At 46.7% G+C, this 22,038-nt stretch overlaps 2 protein-coding genes across 10 annotated transcripts in view; one reads left to right on the top strand and one right to left on the bottom strand.

The window, feature by feature from the left end:
* The window catches only part of ANKS3 (ankyrin repeat and sterile alpha motif domain containing 3), a 72,742-nt gene extending 60,136 nt beyond the window's left edge, over window positions 1–12,606 (bottom strand). The window contains exons 1-2 of one of the 3 annotated variants that reach the window (XM_063934786.1): window positions 12,433–12,606; window positions 12,120–12,341 (exon numbers count right to left, since the gene is read on the bottom strand). The gene's annotated coding sequence lies outside the window, so the exon portion shown is untranslated. The other 2 variants (XM_063934785.1, XM_063934787.1) reach the window with 2 other exon arrangements.
* Window positions 12,607–12,749: 143 nt separating this feature from the next.
* The window catches only part of LOC134945472 (dynein axonemal assembly factor 8-like), a 318,655-nt gene continuing 309,366 nt past the window's right edge, over window positions 12,750–22,038 (top strand). For 3 of the 7 annotated variants that reach the window (XM_063934780.1, XM_063934779.1, XM_063934778.1), the window contains exons 1-2: window positions 12,751–12,947; window positions 14,197–14,352. In XM_063934780.1, the coding sequence (XP_063790850.1) occupies window positions 14,227–14,352 (126 nt within the window). In that variant the 5' untranslated portion in view covers window positions 12,751–12,947; window positions 14,197–14,226. Of the gene's footprint in view, window positions 12,948–14,196; window positions 14,353–22,038 lie in introns of all 7 variants that reach the window. The other 4 variants (XM_063934782.1, XM_063934784.1, XM_063934781.1 and 1 more) reach the window with 2 other exon arrangements.

Here is a 22,038-nt window from a genome sequence, read left to right as displayed (position 1 = left end):
TGCTACCTGTGCCCATTGTGTGTATAAGCACCTCTGCTACCTGTGGGCACTGTGTATAAGCGCCTCTGCTACCTGGGGGTATTGTGTGTATAAGCGGCTCAGCTAGCTGTGGGCACTGTGTGTATAAGCGTCTCTGCCCCCTGTGGGTATTGTGTGTATAAGCGGTTCTGCTACCTGTGGGTAATGTGTGTACGTGTGGCTCTGCTACCTGTGCCCATTGTGTGTATAAGCCCCTCTGCTACCTGTGGTCACTGTGTGTATAAGCGCCTCTGCCCCTGTGGGTATTGTGTGTATAAGCGGTTCTGCTACCTGTGGGTATTGTGTGTATAAGCGGCTCTGCTACCTGTGGGCATTGTGTGTATAAGCGGCTCTGCTACCTGTGGCCACTGTGTGTATAAGCGCCTCTGCTACCTGTGGGTATTGTGTGTATAAGCGGCTCTGCTACCTGTGGCCATTGTGTGTATAAGCGGCTCTGCTACCTGTGGGTATTGTGTGTATAAGCGCCTCTGCTACCTGTGGGCACTGTGTGTATAAGCGCCTCTGCCCCCTGTGGGTATTGTGTGTATAAGCGGTTCTGCTACCTGTGGGTATTGTGTGTATAAGCGGTTCTGCTACCTGTGGGTATTGTGTGTATAAGCGGCTCTGCTATCTGTGGGCACTGTGTGTATAAGCGCCTCTGCCCCCTGTGGGTATTGTGTGTATAAGCGGTTCTGCTACCTGTGGGTATTGTGTGTATAAGCGGTTCTGCTACCTGTGAGTATTGTGTGTATAAGCGGCTCTGCTATCTGTGGGCACTGTGTGTATAAGCGCCTCTGCCCCCTGTGGGTATTGTGTGTATAAGCGGCTCTGCTACCTGTGGCCACTGTGTGTATAAGCGGCTCTGCTACCTGTGGCCACTGTGTGTATAAGCGGTTCTGCTACCTGTGGGTATTGAGTGTATAAGCGGCTCTGCTACCTGTGGCCATTGTGTGTATAAGCGGCTCTGCTACCTGTGGCCACAGCACCTTCGTATCTTATCTACAGTGCATTGCTGTTACTCATCTGGTACTTCATAATGCAGACACTAGCAATATATACTACACTCTACACTATGTTATTCATTGTGCCCTGCGGCCACTCTGCACGCCCTCACAAAGGCCTACGCCCCCTTGACAATCGCACGCCCTCCCCCCTTACAATATTTACCCACTGCCATTAAAAAAAAAAAACAGGTAATACTCCATATAATAACAATTATAGCACAGCTGAAGCCCGTGCAGGGGATAATGAATCGTAGCCCCTTGCAACGGTATTTTCTGTCTAACACCTTCCCTCTCTTTATCCTCTCCCTACCACCCTGCCTCTCCCTATCCTTTACCGATCGCACAGCGTTTCTGTACATTCCCTTTCTCTCCCCCTACGCCTCTCTATCTTATCTCAACCGGAACCCATTTCTGTATGCCCTCTATACTGCCCTGCGTTTCTGATTCTGTTATCTACCGCCCTGCGTATGTTCAAAGGCGTGCAGAGGTTAACGGGGCGTAGCCCCTAACGACGGTGTGAAGAGCGCCCGTAGGGCGCGATGAATCACCTAGTAGCTAATATTCTCCTAACAGACCATGCCCCCATTACCCTATCGCTCACCTTGGCCACACCCCGCTCATACTCTCGTATATGGCGGTTTCCAGAACATCTAGCCCATTCTGGGGACTTCAAACTCTACTTAACACAATCATATATCAATTACGCACAAGATAAAGCAACGCATATTGAGGATATAAACCTTTTCTGGCAGGCTTCTAAACCTGTTCTTAGGGGACACATAATCTCATATGTTGCCACCAAAAGGAAGCAACTTCAGGAGAGGATGGCCAAGGCCTCCCTCCAGGTTGCTTCTGTATATTCCCGATTACTGGCTGACCCGTCCGAATTTAACAGACTGCTATATAAGGATGCCAAATTAGTCTATGATACCCTTTGTGCCGAACAGGCCAAATTGTTTCTTTCCTTTCAATACAACAAATATTTTCGTTGGGATAACCGCCCCGGGAAATTATTGACAAACATGGTGAAGGTCCATACATCCCCTAAGCATATCTCTTCTATTCGTGACACTCATACTTCACCCGCATTGACACAGGAAGCAATCAGTGACACTTTTCTAACTTTCTTTGAGACTTTATACACCGCACCCCCTGACCAACCATCAACTGGCATAGACTTCTTAACACACGCTGGCCTTCCCGCTCTGTCGGAGGAAGACAGAGATTTCCTCACTACTCCCATCACTACAGCAGAATTAGAATCGGCCATTAAATCCTTAACTAATGGGAAGTCCCCAGGTCCTGACGGATTATCGGCAGCCTATTATAAACTACTCCTCCCACATGTAAGTGACCACCTTCGAACATTATACAATTCAATCTTGGCGGGCCACCCAGCTCCACCTGACTTTTTATACGGCTCGAGTCATAGTCGTCCCTAAACCTAATAAGGATCACACCTTAGTCTCGTCTTAAATTCTGGGCATTTGTTGACGATAATAAGAATTTACTTACCGATAATTCTATTTCTCGTAGTCCGTAGTGGATGCTGGGGACTCCGTCAGGACCATGGGGTTTAGCGGCTCCGCAGGAGACAGGGCACAATAATAAAAGCTTTAGGATCAGGTGGTGTGCACTGGCTCCTCCCCCTATGACCCTCCTCCAAGCCTCAGTTAGGATACTGTGCCCGGACGAGCGTGCATAATAAGGAAGGATATTGAATCCCGGGTAAGACTCATACCAGCCACACCAATCACACCGTACAACCTGTGATCTGAACCCAGTTAACAGTATGATAACAATGAAGGAGCCTCTGAAAAGATGGCTCACAACAAGAATAACCCGATTTTTGTAACAATAACTATATACAAGTATTGCAGACAATCCGCACTTGGGATGGGCGCCCAGCATCCACTACGGACTACGAGAAATAGAATTATCGGTAAGTAAATTCTTATTTTCTCTAACGTCCTAAGTGGATGCTGGGGACTCCGTCAGGACCATGGGGATTATACCAAAGCTCCCAAACGGGCGGGAGAGTGCGGATGACTCTGCAGCACCGAATGAGAGAACTCCAGGTCCTCCTCAGTCAGGGTGTGCCCCTGACCAAGTAGCAGCTCGGCAAAGTTGTAAAGCCGAGACCCCTCGGGCAGCCGCCCAAGATGAGCCCACTTCCTTGTGGAATGGGCTTTTACTGATTTTGGCTGTGGCAAGCCTGCCACAGAATGTGCAAGCTGAATTGTACTACAAATCCAGCGAGCAATCGTCTGCTTAGAAGCAGGAACACCCATCTTGTTGGGTGCATACAGGCTAAACAGCGAGTCAGATTTTCTGACTCCAGTCGTCCTGGAAACATATATTTTCAGGGCCCTGACAACGTCAAGTAACTTGGAGTCCTCCAAGTCCCTAGTAGCCGCAGGTACCACAATAGGTTGGTTCATGTGAAAAACAGAAAACACCTTAAGGAGAAATTGAGGACGAGTCCTCAATTCTGCCCTGTCAGAATGAAAAATTAAGTAAGGGCTTTTATATGATAAAGCCGCCCATTCTGACACACGCCTGGCTGAAGCCAGGGCTAATAGAATCTTCACCTTCCATGTGAAATATTTTAATTCCACAGTGGTGAGTGGATCAAACCAATGTGACTTTAGGAAACTCAAAACAACATTGAGATCCCAAGGTGCCACTGGAGGCACAAAAGGAGGCTGTATATGCAGTACCCCTTTTACAAACGTCTGAACTTCAGGCACTGAAGCCAGTTCTTTCTGGAAGAAATTCGACAGGGTCGAAATTTGAACCTTAATGGACCCTAATTTTAGGCCCATAGACAGTCCTGTTTTCAGGAAATGTAGGAAACGACCCAGTTGGAATTCCTCTGTAGGGACCTTCTTGGCCTCACACCACGCAACATATTTTCGCCAAATGCGGTGAAAATGTTTTGCGGTTACATCCTTCCTGGCTTCGACCAGGGTAGGGATGACTTCATCTGGAATGCCCTTTCAGGATCCGGCGTTCAACTGCCATGCCGTCAAACGCAGCCGCGGTAAGTCTTGGAACAGACAAGGCCCCTGCTGGAGCAGGTCCTTTCTTAAAGGTAGAGGCCACGGTTCTTCCGTGAGCATCTCTTGAAGTTCCGGGTACCAAGTCCTTCTTGACCCATCCGGAACCACGAGTATCGTTCTTACTCATCTCCTTCTTATGATTCTCAGTACTTTTGGTATGAGATGCATAGGAGGGAACACATACCCTGACTGGTACACCACAGTGTTACCAGAGCGTCCACCGCTATTGCCTGAGGGTCCCTTGACCTGGCGCAATATTTGTCTAGTTTTTTGTTCAGGCGGGACGCCATCATGTCCACCTTTGGTTTTTCCCAACGGTTTACAATCATGTGGAAGACTTCCCGCTGAAGTCCCCACTCTCCCGGGTGGAGGTTATGCCTGCTGAGGAAGTCTGCTTCCCAGTTTTCCACTCCCGGAATTAACACTGCCGAGAGTGTTATCACATGATTTTTCGCCCAGCGAAGAATCCTTGCAGTTTCTGCCATTTCCCTCCTGCTTCATGTGCCGCCCTGTCTGTTTACGTGGGCGACTGCCGTGATGTTGTCCCACTGGATCAATACCGGCTGACCTTGAAGCAGAGGTCTTGCTAAGCTTAGAGCCTTGTAAATTGCCCTTAGCTCCAGTATATTTATGTGGAGAGAAGTCTCCAGACTTGATCACACTCCCTGGAAATTTTTTTCCTTGTGTGACTGCTCCCCAGCCACTCAGGCTGGCATCCGTGGTCACCAGGACCCAGTCCTGAATGTCGAATCTGCGGCCCTTTCATAGATGAGCACTCTGCAGCCACCGCAGAAGAAAACACCCTTGTCCTTGGAGACAGGGTTATCCGCTGATGCATCTGAAGATGCGATCCGGACCATTTTCCCAGCAGATTCCACTGAAAGGTTCTTGCGTGAAATCTACCGAATGGGATCGCTTTGTAAGAAACCACCATTTTTCACAGGACCCTTGTGCAATGATGCACTGATACTTTTCCTGGTTTTAGGAGGTTCCTGACTAGCTCGGATAACTCCCTGGCCGCCTTCTCCGGGAGAAAACATCCTTTTCTGGACTGTGTCCAGAATCATTCCTAGGAACATTAGACGTGTCGTCGGAAAAAGCTGCGATTTTGGAATATTTAGAATCCACTCGTGCTGTCGTAGAACTACTTGAGATAGTGCTACTCCGACCGCCAACTGTTCTCTGGACCTTGCCCTTATCAGGAAAGCGTCCATATTTCTTTTAGGAAGAATCATCATTTCGGCCATTACCATGGTAACGACCCGGGGTGCCGTGGACAATCCAAACGGCAGCTTCTGAACTGATAGTGACAGTTCTGTACCACGAACCTGAGATACCCTTAGTGAGAAGGGCAAAATTTGGACATGTAGGTAAGCGTCCCTGATATCCAGTGACACCATATCGTCCTGGTTCTCTATCACTGCTCTGAGTGACTCCATCTTGATTTGAACCCTTGTATGTAATTGTTCAAATCTTTTAGATCTCACCGAGCCGTTTGGCTTCAGTACCACAATATAGTGTGGAATAATACCCCTTCCCTTGTTGTAGGAGGGGTACTTTGATTATCACCTGCTGGGAATACAGCCTGTGAATTTTTTTCCCAATACTGCCTCCCTGTCGGAGGGAGACGTTGGTAAAGCAGACTTCAGGAACTTGTGAGGGGAAGACGTCTCGAATTTCCAATGTACACCTGGGATACTACGTGTAGGATCCAGGAGTCCACTTGCGAGTGAGCCCACTGCGTGCTGAAACTCTTGAGATGACCCCCCCACCGCACCTGAGTCCGCTTGTATGGCCCCAGCGTCATGCTGCGGACTTGGCAGAAGCTGTGGAGGACTTCTGTTCCTGGGAATGGGCTGCCTGCTGCAGTCTTCTTCCCTTTCCTCTAACCCTGGGCAGATATGACTGGCCTTTTGCCCGCCTGCCTTTATGGGTACGAAAGGACTGAGACTGAAAAGACTGTGTCCTTTTCTGCTGAGATGTGACTTGGGGTAACAAAAGTGGATTTTCCAGCTGTTGCCATGGCCACCAGGTCCGATGGACCGCCCCTTTATACGGCAATACTTCCATGTGCCGTCTGGAATCTGCATCACCTGACCACTGTCGTGTCTATAAACATCGTCTGGCAGATATGGACATCACATCTACTCTTGATGCCAGAATGCAAATATCCCTCTGCGCATCTCGCATATATAGAAATGCATCCTTAAAATGCTCTATAGTCAATAAAATATTGTTCCTGTCAAGGGTATCAATATTTTCAGTCAGGAAATCCGACCAAGCCCCCCCAGCGCTGCACATCCAGGCTGAGGCGATTGCTGGTCGTAGTATAACACCAGTATGTGTGTATATACTTTTTAGGATATTTTTCAGCTTCCTATCAGCTGGCTCTTTGAGGGCGGCCGTATCTGGAGACGGTAACGCCACTTGTTTTTATAAGCGTGTGAGCGCCTTATCCACCCTAAGGTGTGTTTCCCAACTCGCCCTCACTTCTGGCGGGAAAAGGTATACCTCCAATAATTTTCTATCGGAGGAAACCCACTTATCATCACACACTTTTATTTATCTGATTCAGGAAAAACTACAAGTAGATTATTCCCACCCTACATAATACCCTTATTTGTGGTACTTGTAGTATCAGAAATATGTAACACCTCCTTCATTGCCCTTAACATGTAACGTGTGGCCCTAAAGGAAAATACGTTTGTTTCTTCACCGTCGACACTGAAGTCAGTGTCCGTGTCTGTGTCGACCAACTGAGGTAAATGGGCGTTTTTACAAGCCCCTGACGGTGTCTGAGACGCCTGGACAGGTACTAATTTGTTTGCCGGCCGTCTCATGTCGTCAACCGACCTTGCATCGTGTTGACATTATCACGTAATTCCTAAATAAGCCATCCATTCCGGTGTCGACTCCCTAGAGAGTGACATCACCAATACAGGCAATTTGCTCCGCCTCCTCACCAACATCGTCCTCCTACATGTCGACACACACGTACCGACACACAGCACACACACAGGGAATGCTCTGATAGAGGACAGGACCCCACTAGCCCTTTGGGGAGACAGAGGGAGAGTTTGCCAGCACACACCAAAAACGCTATAATTATACAGGGACAACCCCTTATACAAGTGTTTTCCCTTATAGCATTTTCACATATGTAATCATATCGCCAAATAAGTGCCCCCCCTCTCTGTTTTAACCCTGTTTCTGTAGTGCAGTGCAGGGGAGAGCCTGGGAGCCTTCCTCACAGCAGAGCTGAGCAGGAAAATGGCGCCGTGTGCTGAGGAGAATAGGCCCCGCCCCCTAAAACGGCGGGCTCTTCTCCCGGAGTTTGTGAGTTCTGGCAGGGGTTAAATACATCCATATAGCCTCAAGGGCTATATGTGATGTATTTTAGCCATAAAAAAGGTATAATACATTGCTGCCCAGGGCGCCCCCCCCAGCGCCCTGCACCCTCAGTGACCGCTGGTATGAAGTGTGCTGACAACAATGGCGCACAGCTGCAGTGCTGTGCGCTACCTTATGAAGACTGAAAGTCTTCTGCCGCCTGTTTCTGGACCTCTGGACCTCTTCAACTTCGGCATCTGCAAGGGGGGTCGGCGGCACGGCTCCGGGACGAACCCCAGGGTGAGACCTGTGTTCCGACTCCCTCTGGAGCTAATGGTGTCCAGTAGCCTAAGAAGCAAATCCATCCTGCACGCAGGTGAGTTTACTTCTCTCCCCTAAGTCCCTCGTAGCAGTGAGCCTGTTGCCAGCAGGACTCACTGAAAATAAAAAACCTAACTTAAACTTTTATTCTAAGCAGCTCAGGAGAGCCACCTAGATTGCACCCTTCTCGGCCGGGCACAAAAATCTAACTGAGGCTTGGAGGAGGGTCATAGGGGGAGGAGCCAGTGCACACCACCTGATCCTAAAGCTTTTATTATTGTGCCCTGTCTCCTGCGGAGCCGCTAAACCCCATGGTCCTGACGGAGTCCCCAGCATCCACTTAGGACGTTAGAGAAATTTTACTTTACTTCAGTAACCCCCGGGTGGCCATACCACACCTACTCAACATTTTAAACTCCTTTGAACTAGTATCCGGTTTCAAAATCAATTATTCTAAAACGGAAGCATTGGCTTTCTTTCCCTCGGCTAAAATGGGTTGGGGCGACACTTTCCCATTTCATTGGGCCACAAACAACTGCATTACCTATCTAGGTATTGTGTTCCCTACTCACCCTTCCGAACTATATTCCCTTAATTTCTCCACATTATTCACTAGGACATATGCTGACTTCGCTAGGTGGGCCCACCTCCCCCTCACATACACAGGCAGAAGTCATTTGTATAAAATTATCAGTTTCCCGCGTTTCTTATATGTTCTCCAGATGCTTCCGCTGATCCCGCCCAAGAGCATATTCACTCAATTGGATAAGGTAATATCTAAATTTATCTGGGCAGGCAAACGCCCTAAATTTTCACTGTTCAAATTACGCCAACCTCGGTCCCTTGGTGGCCTGAATTTACCATGCCTATATACTTATGCTTTAGTAGCCAATTATAGGATTGCCTTGGACTGGATCGGCGGACACAGCATATATGCGAACACATATTTAGAACAATCCTTTGCACCCTCTTGGAATCTGGAATCTCTGTTGCACACCACTCCCAATTCCATGCCAACCAGTGTAAAGGACAACTTACTCATATCCTCTACCTGTGCGGCCTGGCGATTGGTCCGCTCGCAGCTTAAACTATCACGACATACATCACTGTTTTTGCCTCTCTGGGGTAACCTGGACTTTAAACCTCACACCATCTCTCACATATTTCATACTTGGTATGATGGAGGTCTGAAATACATCCATCATTTCCTAGACACTGAGACTTTGGCCTTGCTTACACATTCCCAGGCTATGGCACGATTTCCATATTTACAAATCCCATTATTCCCATTTCTTCAAGCCTGTAGCTATATGCAGAAAGTTCTATCATTACAACCATTACAGGATAAATCTCACAATCTGAATAAAACCTTACGTCTTGACCCAAATAGTAGTTTTCCCACAGCTCTCATACATTCACACTCTCGCGCCTTACTAAACATAGAGTCTGGCTCAGTAGGTCTCCTGAAATGGAGATTGGAGTATCCAGATCTCTCTTTGAAGTTGATTCTAGAGGCCAATACTTATTTGGATAAAACATTAGGCTCAGTCTCATATTTGGAAATGCATCAAAAAATCCTACATAGAGCATGTCACCCCCGAGATGCGACACCTTATTGGAGCCGCTCCCTCATCCCATTGTTTCAAATGCGCTGCTCCGATCTATCGGAGGAAGACGCGGATCTTGTTCATTGCCTATGGTCCTGTCCTAAGGTGCAAGCACTCTGGCAGGCACTCCAGTCACACATCCTGACTGACCTACAGTTACAGTTTACTATTACAAAGACATGGGCATTTTGGGGCATATATCTGAAACCCTCTCCCGTCATGCTGTCTAAAGGACAGTGCATTTTACTAATTAAACTGGCAGCTGCCACTAAGAAGACGATCCTCTCCCAGTGGATCTCTGCCGATCCCATTCCCATCTCACTATTATACCCTAGGATCTCCCATCTTTTCCATCTGGACTGGACTAACACCACTTTACAGAAAGAAAAACTGACTGCACAGTATTTCCATATTTGGCTGCCTTATGTCCTGACTCTCCCCCCCCCCCCGATTATAAAGGAGGCTCTTCGGAAATGTTTTAAGGACACTAAATGGTATATCTTGGAGACCCTTGATTCTACAGCCCCCTTCTGATCACACTTCTCATAAATGTTCATTTGTCCCTTTTATTATTATTATTGTCTCTTGCTGGTACGAGAACTGATTATTTCCTCTAATGTGTAATTTTGATACCAGTTTGGGTCTACGTGGAGCACTATTGTTATTATTATTACGATCCTACACATTTCTTAGCAATTTTATGTAATACATGTTGTTTCTGTTTTGAATTGTTATCATGTCCACCTGTCAATAAAAAACTTAAGGAAAAAAAAAACCACAGTGAGGTTACGTGGCGCTCCGTTGGGTAATCCAGTGCTTAAATAATAAGTGAAACTATTTATAGCACAGATATGTACCCGAAATGAATTTGACTTATTAGTTCTACTGCGGTGTAGTCTGCAGCAAGCCGGACAGGGAGCACAGCACTTAAACAACGCTCCAGTGACAGCTACAGGTTGAAGTTACAACATAGGGTTTTGTTGGCTAAATTTTACTTTTATTATTAAAAATACAATTATTTTCTAATGGTCAATATATAGATAGGATTTGTATGTTAAGGTTTAGTGCTGAAAATACAAACCCAAAGCACCAGCTTTTAAGGTGCATACACACGGTGAGACACTAAGTGCCGATTTTGACTTTGCGATTTCCCTTGAACTCCCCGGAGCCCAGAACCACCGATTTTGACGATCTTTACTTGCGATTTTGTCTATGTGCGATTTTGACTATACTGTGTACTAGATTGTACACAATACAGTCAAAATGACCTTGCCTGCACAGTCTATCTTTTCTTGGATACCAACCCAACAGGAGCGTGCTTCGGTATCGCAAGCTATGTTCTCACGGGGCCTAATTCTGAGTTGATCGCAGCAGCAAATTTGTTTGCAGTTGGGCAAAACCATGTGCACTGCAGGGGGGGGCAGATGTAACATGTGCAGAGAGAGTTAGATTTGGGTGGGGTGTGTTCAAACTGAAATCTAAATTCTAGTGTAAAAATAAAGAAGCCAGTATTTACCCTGCACAGAAACAAAATAACTCACCCAAATCTAACATCTAACTCTCTCTGCACATGTTATATCTGCCCCACCTGCAGTGCACATGGTTTTGCCCAATTGCTAACAACTTGCTGCTGCGATCAACTCAGAATTACCCCCACAGTGCGATGTGTGCTAACTTTTCTTACAATTTTGACTATATAGTCAAAATCGTGACAATACATCGCACCGTGTGTATGCACCTTTAGATCAGTAAACGTAACCCCCTTCTCCCACCTTACGCGCAGGGAATCCCCGCCCCCTTCTCCCACCTTACGCGCAGGGAATCCCCCCCCTTCTCCCACCTTACGCGCAGGGAATCCCCCCCCCCTTCTCCCACCTTACGCGCAGGGTCCCCCCTTCTCCCAACCCACCTTACACATAGGGTTCCCCCTTCTCCCAACCCACCTTACACATAGGGTTCCCCCCTCTCCCACCCCAACTTACACACAGGGCTCCCCCCTCTCCCACCCCGCCATACAAACAGGGTTCACCCCCCTCTCCCACCTTACGCGCAGTGAATCCCCCCCCCCCTCTCCCAACCCACCTTACACACAGGGTTCCCCCCTCTCCCACCCCACCATACCATACAAACAGGGTTCCCCCTCTCCCACCCCGCCTTACCTTACACACAGGGTTCCCCCCTCTCCCACCCCGCCATACAAACAGGGTTCCCCCCTCTCCCACCCCGCCTTACCTTACACACAGGGTTCCCCCTTCTCCCACCCCGCCATACACACAGGGTTTCCCCCTCTCCCACTCCACCTTACACGCAGAGTTTCCCCCTCTCCCACCCTGCCATACACACAGGGCTCCCCCCTCTCCCACCACACCTCACTCACATGTAAACCCTTTTCCTGACCCACCTCACGCACAGGGACCCCCATCTCCAACCTTACCTCACACAGTGAGTCCCGCTCCCTCTCACAGCCTAACTAACACACAGAGAACTTACAGAGGGACCCCCTCTCCCACCCACCTTAAACACAAGACCCCCCCCTCCCAACCTACCTTTTACACTCAGGGTTCCCCCCCTCTCCCAGCTTAATTTACACACAGTGACCCTCTCACCCACCCTCCTTACACACAGGTTTACACCTCTCCCACTCTCCTTACTACACACAGTGATCCCCCATCTCCACCCTCCTTATACACAGCATTGTAATACACAGGATCAGGACACAGACCTTTCATTAACCTGGAAAAGAAACAAGTACAGAAAGCAGAAGGTAGATACTTTACCTCCTCCTCCACCACCTATTAGTAGTCACTTACACTAGAGACTTTAGCCTCCCAGCTGCAATCTCCCCCCACCTCTCGCAGGACTCTGGAATTTGTAGTTCTATGTAACGAGCAGCCACTAAGCTAAGATTCTCTCCCAACTACATCTCCCAGGACACTTTGCAACATGCCCCGCCTCTCTGATGATTGACAGCTGTGATAGACAATCAATTCGTCAGGTCCCTGGAAAATAAACCAATAAAAAAGAAGGGATTAACGTCCTGTCTGCTATATAGATGGTGACATTATAAACAGGAAGGTACTATATACATACATCATTCTGTAACAGGAACGGTTATGACAATACTTTTTTATACTGTAGTTGAAGTGCTTTTAGTGCTCAGTGAATAGAAAGGTGGCGGTATATATAATGTAGTGACCTTCATCGTTCCTCTATCTGCCAGGAATGTCAGGAAGTTGCCCGCGTGTGTGTTGCCTGGGAGACGAAGAAAGTGAAAGACGCGAAAGAACGTTATGGGCGGAGGCTACAAAGTGGGCGTGGTACGGGTTAAAATTCCAAGTGGGCGTGGTATTTGATTGCGCCTGTGTACAACGGGAGCTAGCGAGCACGTGGGCGTGACTGAGCTGCAGGTGGGCGTGGCATAGAACTGCACCTGTGTGCAGCGGTAACTACAGGTCGGGTGGGCGAGGCTGTGCGGCGTGTGGGCGTGGTACTAACCGGGCGACCGCGGCAGCACTGGGTGACAGCCGGTAGCTCTCGGGCAGTGTCTGGCGTCTCGAGATCCCAGGAGCAGGCTTTGGGGGTAGACATGGTTTCCATGGACACAGGTACGCTGACAGATAGGAGTACTAAACTCTACAGCCCACTGACACGCAGCTGCTTCATTTATATGCACAGGCAATTATTTTAGACTTGGTTCTGCTGGGACTTGTAGCTCCACAACAGCTGGAGAACCCCAGTCCCTTTCATAGCGCAGGGTGCATAACAGGTGGAGAGTGTATGGGGCACACTCCGCAATGCTCACCCAGCTCCCATAGACTATACTTACCTTTCTGCTGCAGAAAAGTCAGGGCAAATGGTGGCGCCACCACTTTCTTGGAGACATGCACAGGATTAGAGAATCACCGTGAAAATGCCGCCACTAAATTTGAGGCCTTTTTATGCTAGAAAACCGCATTAAGTGACACAAGCCAGGGGTAGCTTAGTACCTGTCAAATTAGATTATTTTTGTGTACTGTTCCAGTCATTGTCTGTCAATCAGCAGACAATGGGCCTAATTCAGACCTGATCGCTAGCAAGCGATTTTTGCACTGCTGCGATCAGACAGTCGCCGCCTACTGGGGGAGGGTATTTTCGCTTTGCAAGTGTGCGATCGCATGTGTATCAGAGCTGTACAAACAGATATTGTGCAGTCTCTGCGCAGACCAGGACTTACTCAGCCGCTGCGATCACATCAGCATGTTCAGGGCCAGAATTGACGTCAGAGGGTTCCTGCGTTTTTCCAACCACTCCTTGAAAACGGTCAGTTGACACCCACAAACGCCCTCTTCCTGTCAATCTCCTTGCGAACGCCCGTGCAAATGGATTCTTTGCACAACCCCATCGCTTAGCGGCGTTCCGCTTTGTACCCGTGCAACGTGCCTGCGCATTAATTTGCGGCGTATAAGCATGCGCAGTTTAGACCTGATCGCCCGCTGTGCGAAAACGCTGCCTAGCGATCAGGTCTGAATTAGCCCCAATATCTACTAAGGGTGCCCCCAAGTATTTGTGGGCCAGTATGTGGGAGATAGGTCCCAATGTGCCCCCTCCTCCTCCATCAATGGAAAACTCAATTTCTCCATAGTGCAGGTTGATATTGCCTGGTGATCACCAAACAGTAGATGCTAAGGGGCTTATCCTTTGTAAGACGAGACGCCCTATGCGGGTGCACCTGTGCGAAAAGTACTTTTTTTCTCCTTACCATGGACCTGGTTAGAATGGATCAGGGTTTATTTATCCTGAGTTTGGCCTGCCCTAATAAGATAATAAAGTACAGTATTTAGAACCAATTATGTGTATGGCTGTCCTTTCCTTCAGGCATATAACCTATTCCTGCATGTTCACTAAATGGATTCCAAGCACATCAAAGAAGAGGCTCCTACTTCCCAGCCAACGTGGACTGGAGTCTGTAACTGGGAGTCTGTCCTCACCACCGTGTCGGCGCCATCTCTGGATTCTGACGAAGGCTCCCTGGTAAGTACATAGCATGCCACCTCTCCATTTTCAGATGTACCTATGTCAGTTTGTCATATTTCTGTTTGAATGTTGTGGAACTACATGTCTCAGCAAAGGTTGGCAGCAAATAATGCTTGAATATCCTGTTCCACAACAGATGTGAAGCTTCTGGTTACTTGCCTTTGACTTTTGAGTTTCACGCCATTTGCTAGGCAGACTACTGAAGAGTCCAGGAAACAATATGTAAGGTCTAGTTTCTCCAGTTATTCACATACTGGCCAGGCTGACAGAACATGCTGGGACATATAGTTCAACAACACTTACAGAGCTGAAGAATACCCATGTCTGACTTATACCACTTTCAGTCAGACTCAACTTTTGCCCAGCATTTGCAGCACGAACAGAAGAACAAATTTCCGGGTCAATCATTTAGACCCAATAATTTGCAGATCTTCTTCTGTGTGAAAGGTTCAATCCGGGTTGCAATTCCTAGGACTTCTTCTACCCTGGTTAAAAGACAAGTCGAAGTTCCGGGATTTTTGACCCGGGTTGAAACTTTAACACAGAAAAGGTCCCTGGTCGACCTGGTAAATTACCTGGTCCATCTGCTTTACCCAGCAATTTGTTTTCTATCTGAAAAGAGGATTTCAGTACTTACCAATAAATCCATTTCTCTGAATCCACTCGGGGACACTGGAGATATTAGACAGCCGGGGTGTGAAGGATGCAAACTGGAGGTAGCACTATATATAAAAAATAATTATGCACAGCTGGCTTCTCCCACTTCACGCCCCCTAATCCCTCCAGTTTGGAAAAGTGACGGAGAGAAGAGAGAACATGAAAACTTAACACCATACAGGCAGGAACCAACCGTACCAACAAGTCAAACAGCAACCAAGAATTATAAACATAACGATCCAACTGTTTGAACTAAATTTAACCAGAACACGAAAGGCTGACAGCACCGAGGCGGGTGTCCAGTGTCCCCAAGTGAATTCAGAGAAATGGATTTATCAGTAAGTACCAAAATCCTCTTCTCATTCATCCACTAGGAGACACTGGAGATCTTAGACAGCTGGGGACATCCCAAAGATACCCCAGTGGGAGTGCTGTCTGTCAAAGTCGGAAAAATATCATGCTACACGTTGCCATATATCCACCCCATGCGCGTGCCGCTGCACGTACACATTCTCTCCCGTGCGTGCGCATATTCGCAGTTGCGTGACTGCGCCTCCTCGGCCATGCGCTCGAGCGCATGGTATGTGCATTTACGGTAGAGTTTGTGTGCGTCTAGCGGGCGACTCAATCGTTACATAGTAAATCCAAATAGTATGTTTTATAGATAATGTTCCCCTTAATAATAACTAAAAGTTTGTTTATTGTGACTGGTCCCTGGACAGAGGAATTCCTCTTTGCATGATACGAAGGGTCAGATAGGATTTGAGCAGTGGTGTTTTGTACCTAACTAAGGAACATTTTATTAGAAACAATCCGGTGCTGGTTAGGTAAAGATGAATTGCTCCTGCGTATAGTTATGTCTATAAGTAGTTCCTGGACATTTATTCATTGTCCATGTGTTGGAAATCCTGAGATTCCCTCCCACCTGAGCAGTCTGAAATAGTCACAGCCCACCTGTTCAAACAAGCCTATGACCTTTTGTTGTAATGTGAAGACAGATTCCTGTGTCCAATGAACAATGAGATGGTAGGGCCCTTTGTAGTGTACTGTATGTAGTGTATATAAGAACAAGCCAGCCTGAAGCAGCTCAGTCTACTCCACACAACGGTTTTCATCATTGACTAACCAGGAGCTGGTAACCAGGGATGCGCAGCGAATCGTTCCCCAGTGTGTAAATTATTCTCTGTAACCAACTTATTCTCTGTTTGTATTTGCCATATTCTCTCTCTCTCTCTCTCTCTCTCTCTCATTGTATAAGATTGTGACGCTATTGTATATTTATGTGTAGTTCTGCTTAGATATTGATGTTAGTCTGTAGTGTATGAACTGTTAACTGTTTTCCCCTTTTTACATAGCTAGATATTGTTAGTAAAGGTGTTGGAACCTTAGCAAGGTATTGTGTGTTTATTACTGAGGGTATTTGGAGCGTCTCAATCGCTCAAACAGCCTTCACATTAACAAGGTTAAGAAGGTCTATAAGCAGTACATTATTACAGTGTTACAGTACCAAGGTATACAGTGTGAACATATTCTGTGTTTAAAGTTTATAAAGGTTGCTGTCTGTGTGTACGCTCGCTGTGTGTATTCCGTACACCCAACACAGCGTGTGTACATAATTTGCGTACCACGTGCGAGGTCTTCATACGTAAATAGCGTACGGAGTCCATAGCATGTGCACGTGGTTTAGCAGCCATTACGGCTACACGGTATTAGTATATAGCTAATGTTAAAAGGTAGATATCAGACTCTATCATGTCCAAAGCCTGAAGGACCAAACGTCCAAAATTTGCATCCCTAGATGCATATGTATCAAACTTGTAAAAATGAGTAAACGTGAGCGCTGACAACCACTTTGCAGCTCTGCAAAGTTGGGTAGTGGAAGCTCCTCTAACCGTAGCCCACGAATCTCCCACAGATCTGGTGGTATGGGCACCTTTGCGCAACGGCACTCTCTTACCACAAGCAAGATATGCTTGTTTGATGGTTAGCCATATCCACCTGGCCAAGGTTTGCTATGAAGCCGGCCAACCCCTCTTGGGGCTATCATACAGTACGAACAAAGCGTCTGATTTCCTAACAGAAACCATAGCCTGACCTACAACCGAAACGCTCTGACCACATCCAAAGACATGTCCCCCTCAGGTAATCCTTGGAAAGAGGAAACCACAATCATTTGATTTATGTGGAAACCCAAAATCACCTTAGGTAAAAACTCCGCCTGTGTACGGAGCTCCGTCCTGTTTTCATGAAACACAAGGAAAGGACTTTTACATGACAGAGCACCTAATTCTGAGACCCTCCTTGCTGATGCTAAGGCTAGGAGCAGGAGTGCTTTCCAGCTCATATATTTGAAATCCTCCCTTTCCAAAGGTTCGAATACAGCCGATCTCAAAAATTCTAAGATTAAATTTAGATCCCACGGTGCCGTGTGAGGTCTAAAGGGTGGTTGGATTCTCAACACATAATGTAAAATTGTCTGTACTGCTCAGACGTTGCTGAAAAAGTATAGAAAGGGCCGAGACCTGTACCTTCAAGGATCCCAATCTCAAACCGCCATCCAAACCATTTTGGAGAAACCTCAGTAGTCTAGTAAGATGAAATTCTCTCAGATTCCAACTCTTAGTCTGGCACCAGTCCATGTACCTCTTCCAAATTCTATAGTAATGTGCAGCCGTGACAGGATTCCTTGCAGCTAACATAGTAGGAATAGCTGTTCTCAGAATACCTCTACCTCTGTCTCTTAGTATCCTGGTCTCAAGAGCCATGCTGTCAAACGTAGACAGTTCAGATCTGGGTGAAGAAATGGACATTGTGGCAACAGGTCCTCCCTCTGCGGCAGCTTCCAAGGATCTTCCGCTAGAAGTCCCCTCAGGTCTGAGTATCAACTTCTGCAAGGCCAGTCTGGTGCTATTAAAATCGCCCACATTCTTTCCCGCTTGGCCTTTTTCAACACTCTTGGTAAAAGGGGAAAGGCGGGAAGATGTACACTTTTTCGTATGTCCAGGAAAACGCCAGCGCGTCCACCACCACTGCTGCTGGATCCCACGACCTGACCACATACCTCTTGCAGCTGATGGTTGTTCCAAGAGGCCATCAGTTCTATCTGTGGTAGACCCCACCTTCGTACCCCTGCCTCGAATATCTGAGGATGTAAACACCACTCCCCTGGATGCATATCCTGATGACTAAGGTAGTCTGCTTCCCAATTTTCCACTTCTGGAATGAAGACTGCCGACAAAATTATGTTGCGCTTTTCTTCCCAAGACAGAATCTTTGTGGCCTCTTTTAACGCCATGCAGCTTCTTGTTCCTCCCTGACGGTTTATGTATGCTGTTGCCGTTACATTGTCCGACTGTACTCTCACGTGCTTAGCCCATACCAGGTCTTCTGCTAGAAGAAGGGCATTGTATATGGCTCTCAATTCCAGTACATCTATTGGGAGACTGCTCTCCTGCGGTGACCATCTTCCCTGAAACTGATGGTTGTCCAGAACTGCTCCCAACCTCTGAGACTAGCGTCTGTTGTCAAAATTTTCCAATTCCAGATTCCAAACTTCTTTCCCGCCACCAAGTTCCTGTGGACTGACCACCAACTCAAAGAAGTCCTGGCTTGGGACGACAAGCAAATCTTTCGGTGCAGAAGTAAATGTCTGCCTGCCCCCATAGCAATCAAATCGAGCTGAAAGGGTCTGGAATGTAGTCTGCCATACTGGATCGCTTCAAAGGATGCTACCATCTTCCCCAGCAGCCGCACACAAAGATGCACAGAGACCGTCTGATTCTGTAGAACCTGCCAAACCATTTCCTTGATATCTCGAATCTTGTCTTCTGAGAGAAACACCTTCAGATGTATTGTATCTAAAATGAGACCCAGGAATTGAATCCTCTGCGTTGGCTGTAGGTTGGATTTTTTTGAAATTCACGATCCAGCCATGTCGAATCAGAAACTGATGAGTGATCTGAGCATCCCTGATCAACGGATCCTGAGAGGGAGCCTTGATAAGAAGGTCGTCTAGATATGGGATTATCGTTACCCCTAACAATCTCAATTTCGCTACCATTACAGCCATAATCTTTGTGAAGACTCTCGGGGCTGATGAATGGCCAAAAGGTAGAGCTCTGAACTGGTAATGATACTTGCCCACTGCAAACCTTAAATAGGCTTGGTGCTGGGTCCAAATTGGGACATGGAGGTGTGCATCCTTTATGTCCATGGACACCATGAACTCCCCCTGCTCCAGTCCCACAATCACTGACTGCATTGATTCCATGTTGAATTTGTAAACCGTCAGGAATTGATTTAGCACCTTCAAGTTGAGGATTGGCCTGACAGACCCATCCAGTTTTGGCACTACAAAAAGATTTGAATAAAATCCTGTTCCTCTTTGAGAAGTCGGGAAAGGTATAATTACAGGTTGAGTATCCCATATCCAAATATTCCGAAATACGGAATATTCCGAAATACGGACTTTTTTGAGTGAGAGTGAGATAGTGAAACCTTTGTTTTTTGATGGCTCAATGTACACAAACTTTGTTTAATACACAAAATTATTAAAAATATTGTATTAAATGACCTTCAGGCTGTGTGTATAAGGTGTATATGAAACATAAATGAATTGTGTGAATGTAGACACACTTTGTTTACTGCATAAAAGTTATTAAAAATACTGGCTAAAATGACCTTCAGGCTGTGTGTATAAGGTGTATATGAAACATAAATGAATTGTGTGAATGTAGACACTTTGTTTACTGCATAAAAGTTATTAAAAATACTGGCTAAAATGACCTTCAGGCTGTGTGAATAAGGTGTATATGAAACATAAATGCTTTCTGTGCTTAGATTTAGGTCCCATCGCCATGATATCTCATTATGGTATGCAATTATTCCAAAATACGGAAAAATCCCATATCCAAAATACTTCTGGTCCCAAGCATTTTGGATAAGGGATACTCAACCTGTATTTCAGTCTGAAGTAACTCTTTTTAATAGCTGTGTCTAATGCCCTCACTCTTTGAGGGCACCAAGGCAGTCCTGTTGTAAAGAAATGACTGTGAGGTTGGCTTAGAAACTCTATCTTGTAACCCTGGGAGATAATGTTGTTGATCCAGACTTCTGGTGAGGTTTCGGCCCAGGTGTCCCGAAACCTTTCCAACTGTGCGCCCACCATTGGAGACCCAAGGTGAGTGGGAGGTCGTCATGCCATGGTCTTGTCAGCAGGTTTAGGATCTTGTTTTGGGGTTGCGAACTGGGAGCGGCCACTGCCTCTGTTTCCACGAGCTTGACCATCAAAACCTCTTCCTCTAGCTCGGAAGGATTGGGACCAAAATGAATTGAACACCAGATCAGAGTAATTTCTTCTGACCGGTGGCGTGGCTCTGGGATACGTGGTAGGCAGAAAAGTAGATTTTCCCGCTGTTGCCTGCGAAATCCATTTGTCTAATTCCGGACCAAATAAGGCTTCCCCTGCAAAAGGAATCGCCTCCACTGCCTTCTTGGAATCTGATTCCACTTGCCATTCCCTTAACCACAGTATCCTTCTGGCTGATACAGCTGAAGCCGAGATGTGTGACGCTATCCTGCTACAATCCTTTTCACCTTGGCAAATGTATGTGACTGACTCCCAGATATGCTCCGCTAGTCAAACTATCTCTTCCTGGTTGTCATCTTCCACCACTGCTTGAATAATCTGACCAGCACATGCTTTATTGACCCAAGCACTGATAATCGTAGGTCTGTGAGACACTCCACAAAAATAGATTTTAAAGCCGTGTTCAATTTGCGATCTGACACATCCTTTAGCGTAGTCACGTTTGGTATTGGTATGATTGTCTTCTTTGACAGTCTAGCAAGGGATGCGTCCACAATCGGCGGGACCTCCCACTTAGACATGACACCCTTAGGCAGTGGGTAATTAGCCTTGAACTTTTTGGAAATTTAAAAGCATTTATCTAACATAGTAACATAGTATCTAAGGTTGAAAAAAGACAATTGTCCATCGAGTTCAACCTATTTGTGGTCTCCTATGCGCGATTATTTTGTATAAAATTTTGACTGAAGTTGATGACTGCCGTTACGTTTTACCCCTCTTTTTTATAATAACCATAGTGCGTGACTATGCCCCGTAACCCTGGATATCCTTATCCATTAGGAATTTATCTAACCCATTCTTAAAGGTGTTGACTGAGTCGGCCATTACAACTCCCTCAGGCAGGGAATTCTAAACACGTATCGTCCTCCTTACCGTAAAAAAGCCTTTACGCCGTATTGTGCGGAATCTCCTCTCCTCTAACCTGAGCGAGTGTCCACAAGTTCTCTGTGTTGATCTAACCAAAAACAGGTCCTGCGCAAGATCTGTATATTGTCCCCTTATATATTTGTAAATGTTGATCATGTCCCCTCTTAATCTCCTCTTTTCCAGTGTAAACATGCCTAGTCTTGCAAGCCTTTCCTCGTATTCCAGCGTCTCCATACCCTTAATTAGTTTGGTCGCCCCGCCTCTGAACCTTTTCTAGCTCCAGGATATCCTTTTTGTAGTAAGGTGCCCAGAATTGTACACAGTATTCATGCTTCCATGCTTCCCCGATTTGATCCTGGAGAGTCCAAGGAATCGGGAAAACTGCTGTTTGTGGATTCTGAAACTCCAATAGATCAAAAACTTCAGGTTCCTTAACATCTTCCTCCTTGAAAATAAGGACCTGTTTAACAGTTTCAATAAGGGAATCTAACCCTTTAACCTCAGTATCCTCCTCTTGAGTACAGGCCTCAATTATCGCCTCTACTGACTCTCTCCTCTTCATCCTCTATGAGACCTCCTCCTCCTCAAACTCTTCCTGTAGGATAGGGAGGGGTCTCTTTACCGCCATACGCACATTCTTTTCTACTTGTGCGGGTGGCGTGATTCTAATTAGGAATTCTTCCATAGTTTTGGAAAAGCCAGCAGCCCATTCTAAATGCTGCTTGCGGGATTCCGCCATCTCTTGTCAAAGTCAGAAAAATGTCTCTATGCACGTTGCCATATTTGCACCG

This window comes from Pseudophryne corroboree, chromosome 7 (genome assembly GCF_028390025.1).
Source record: "Pseudophryne corroboree isolate aPseCor3 chromosome 7, aPseCor3.hap2, whole genome shotgun sequence".
Classification (NCBI taxonomy): Eukaryota; Metazoa; Chordata; class Amphibia; order Anura; family Myobatrachidae; genus Pseudophryne; species Pseudophryne corroboree.
This window is presented reverse-complemented; position numbering and strand designations above follow the sequence as displayed.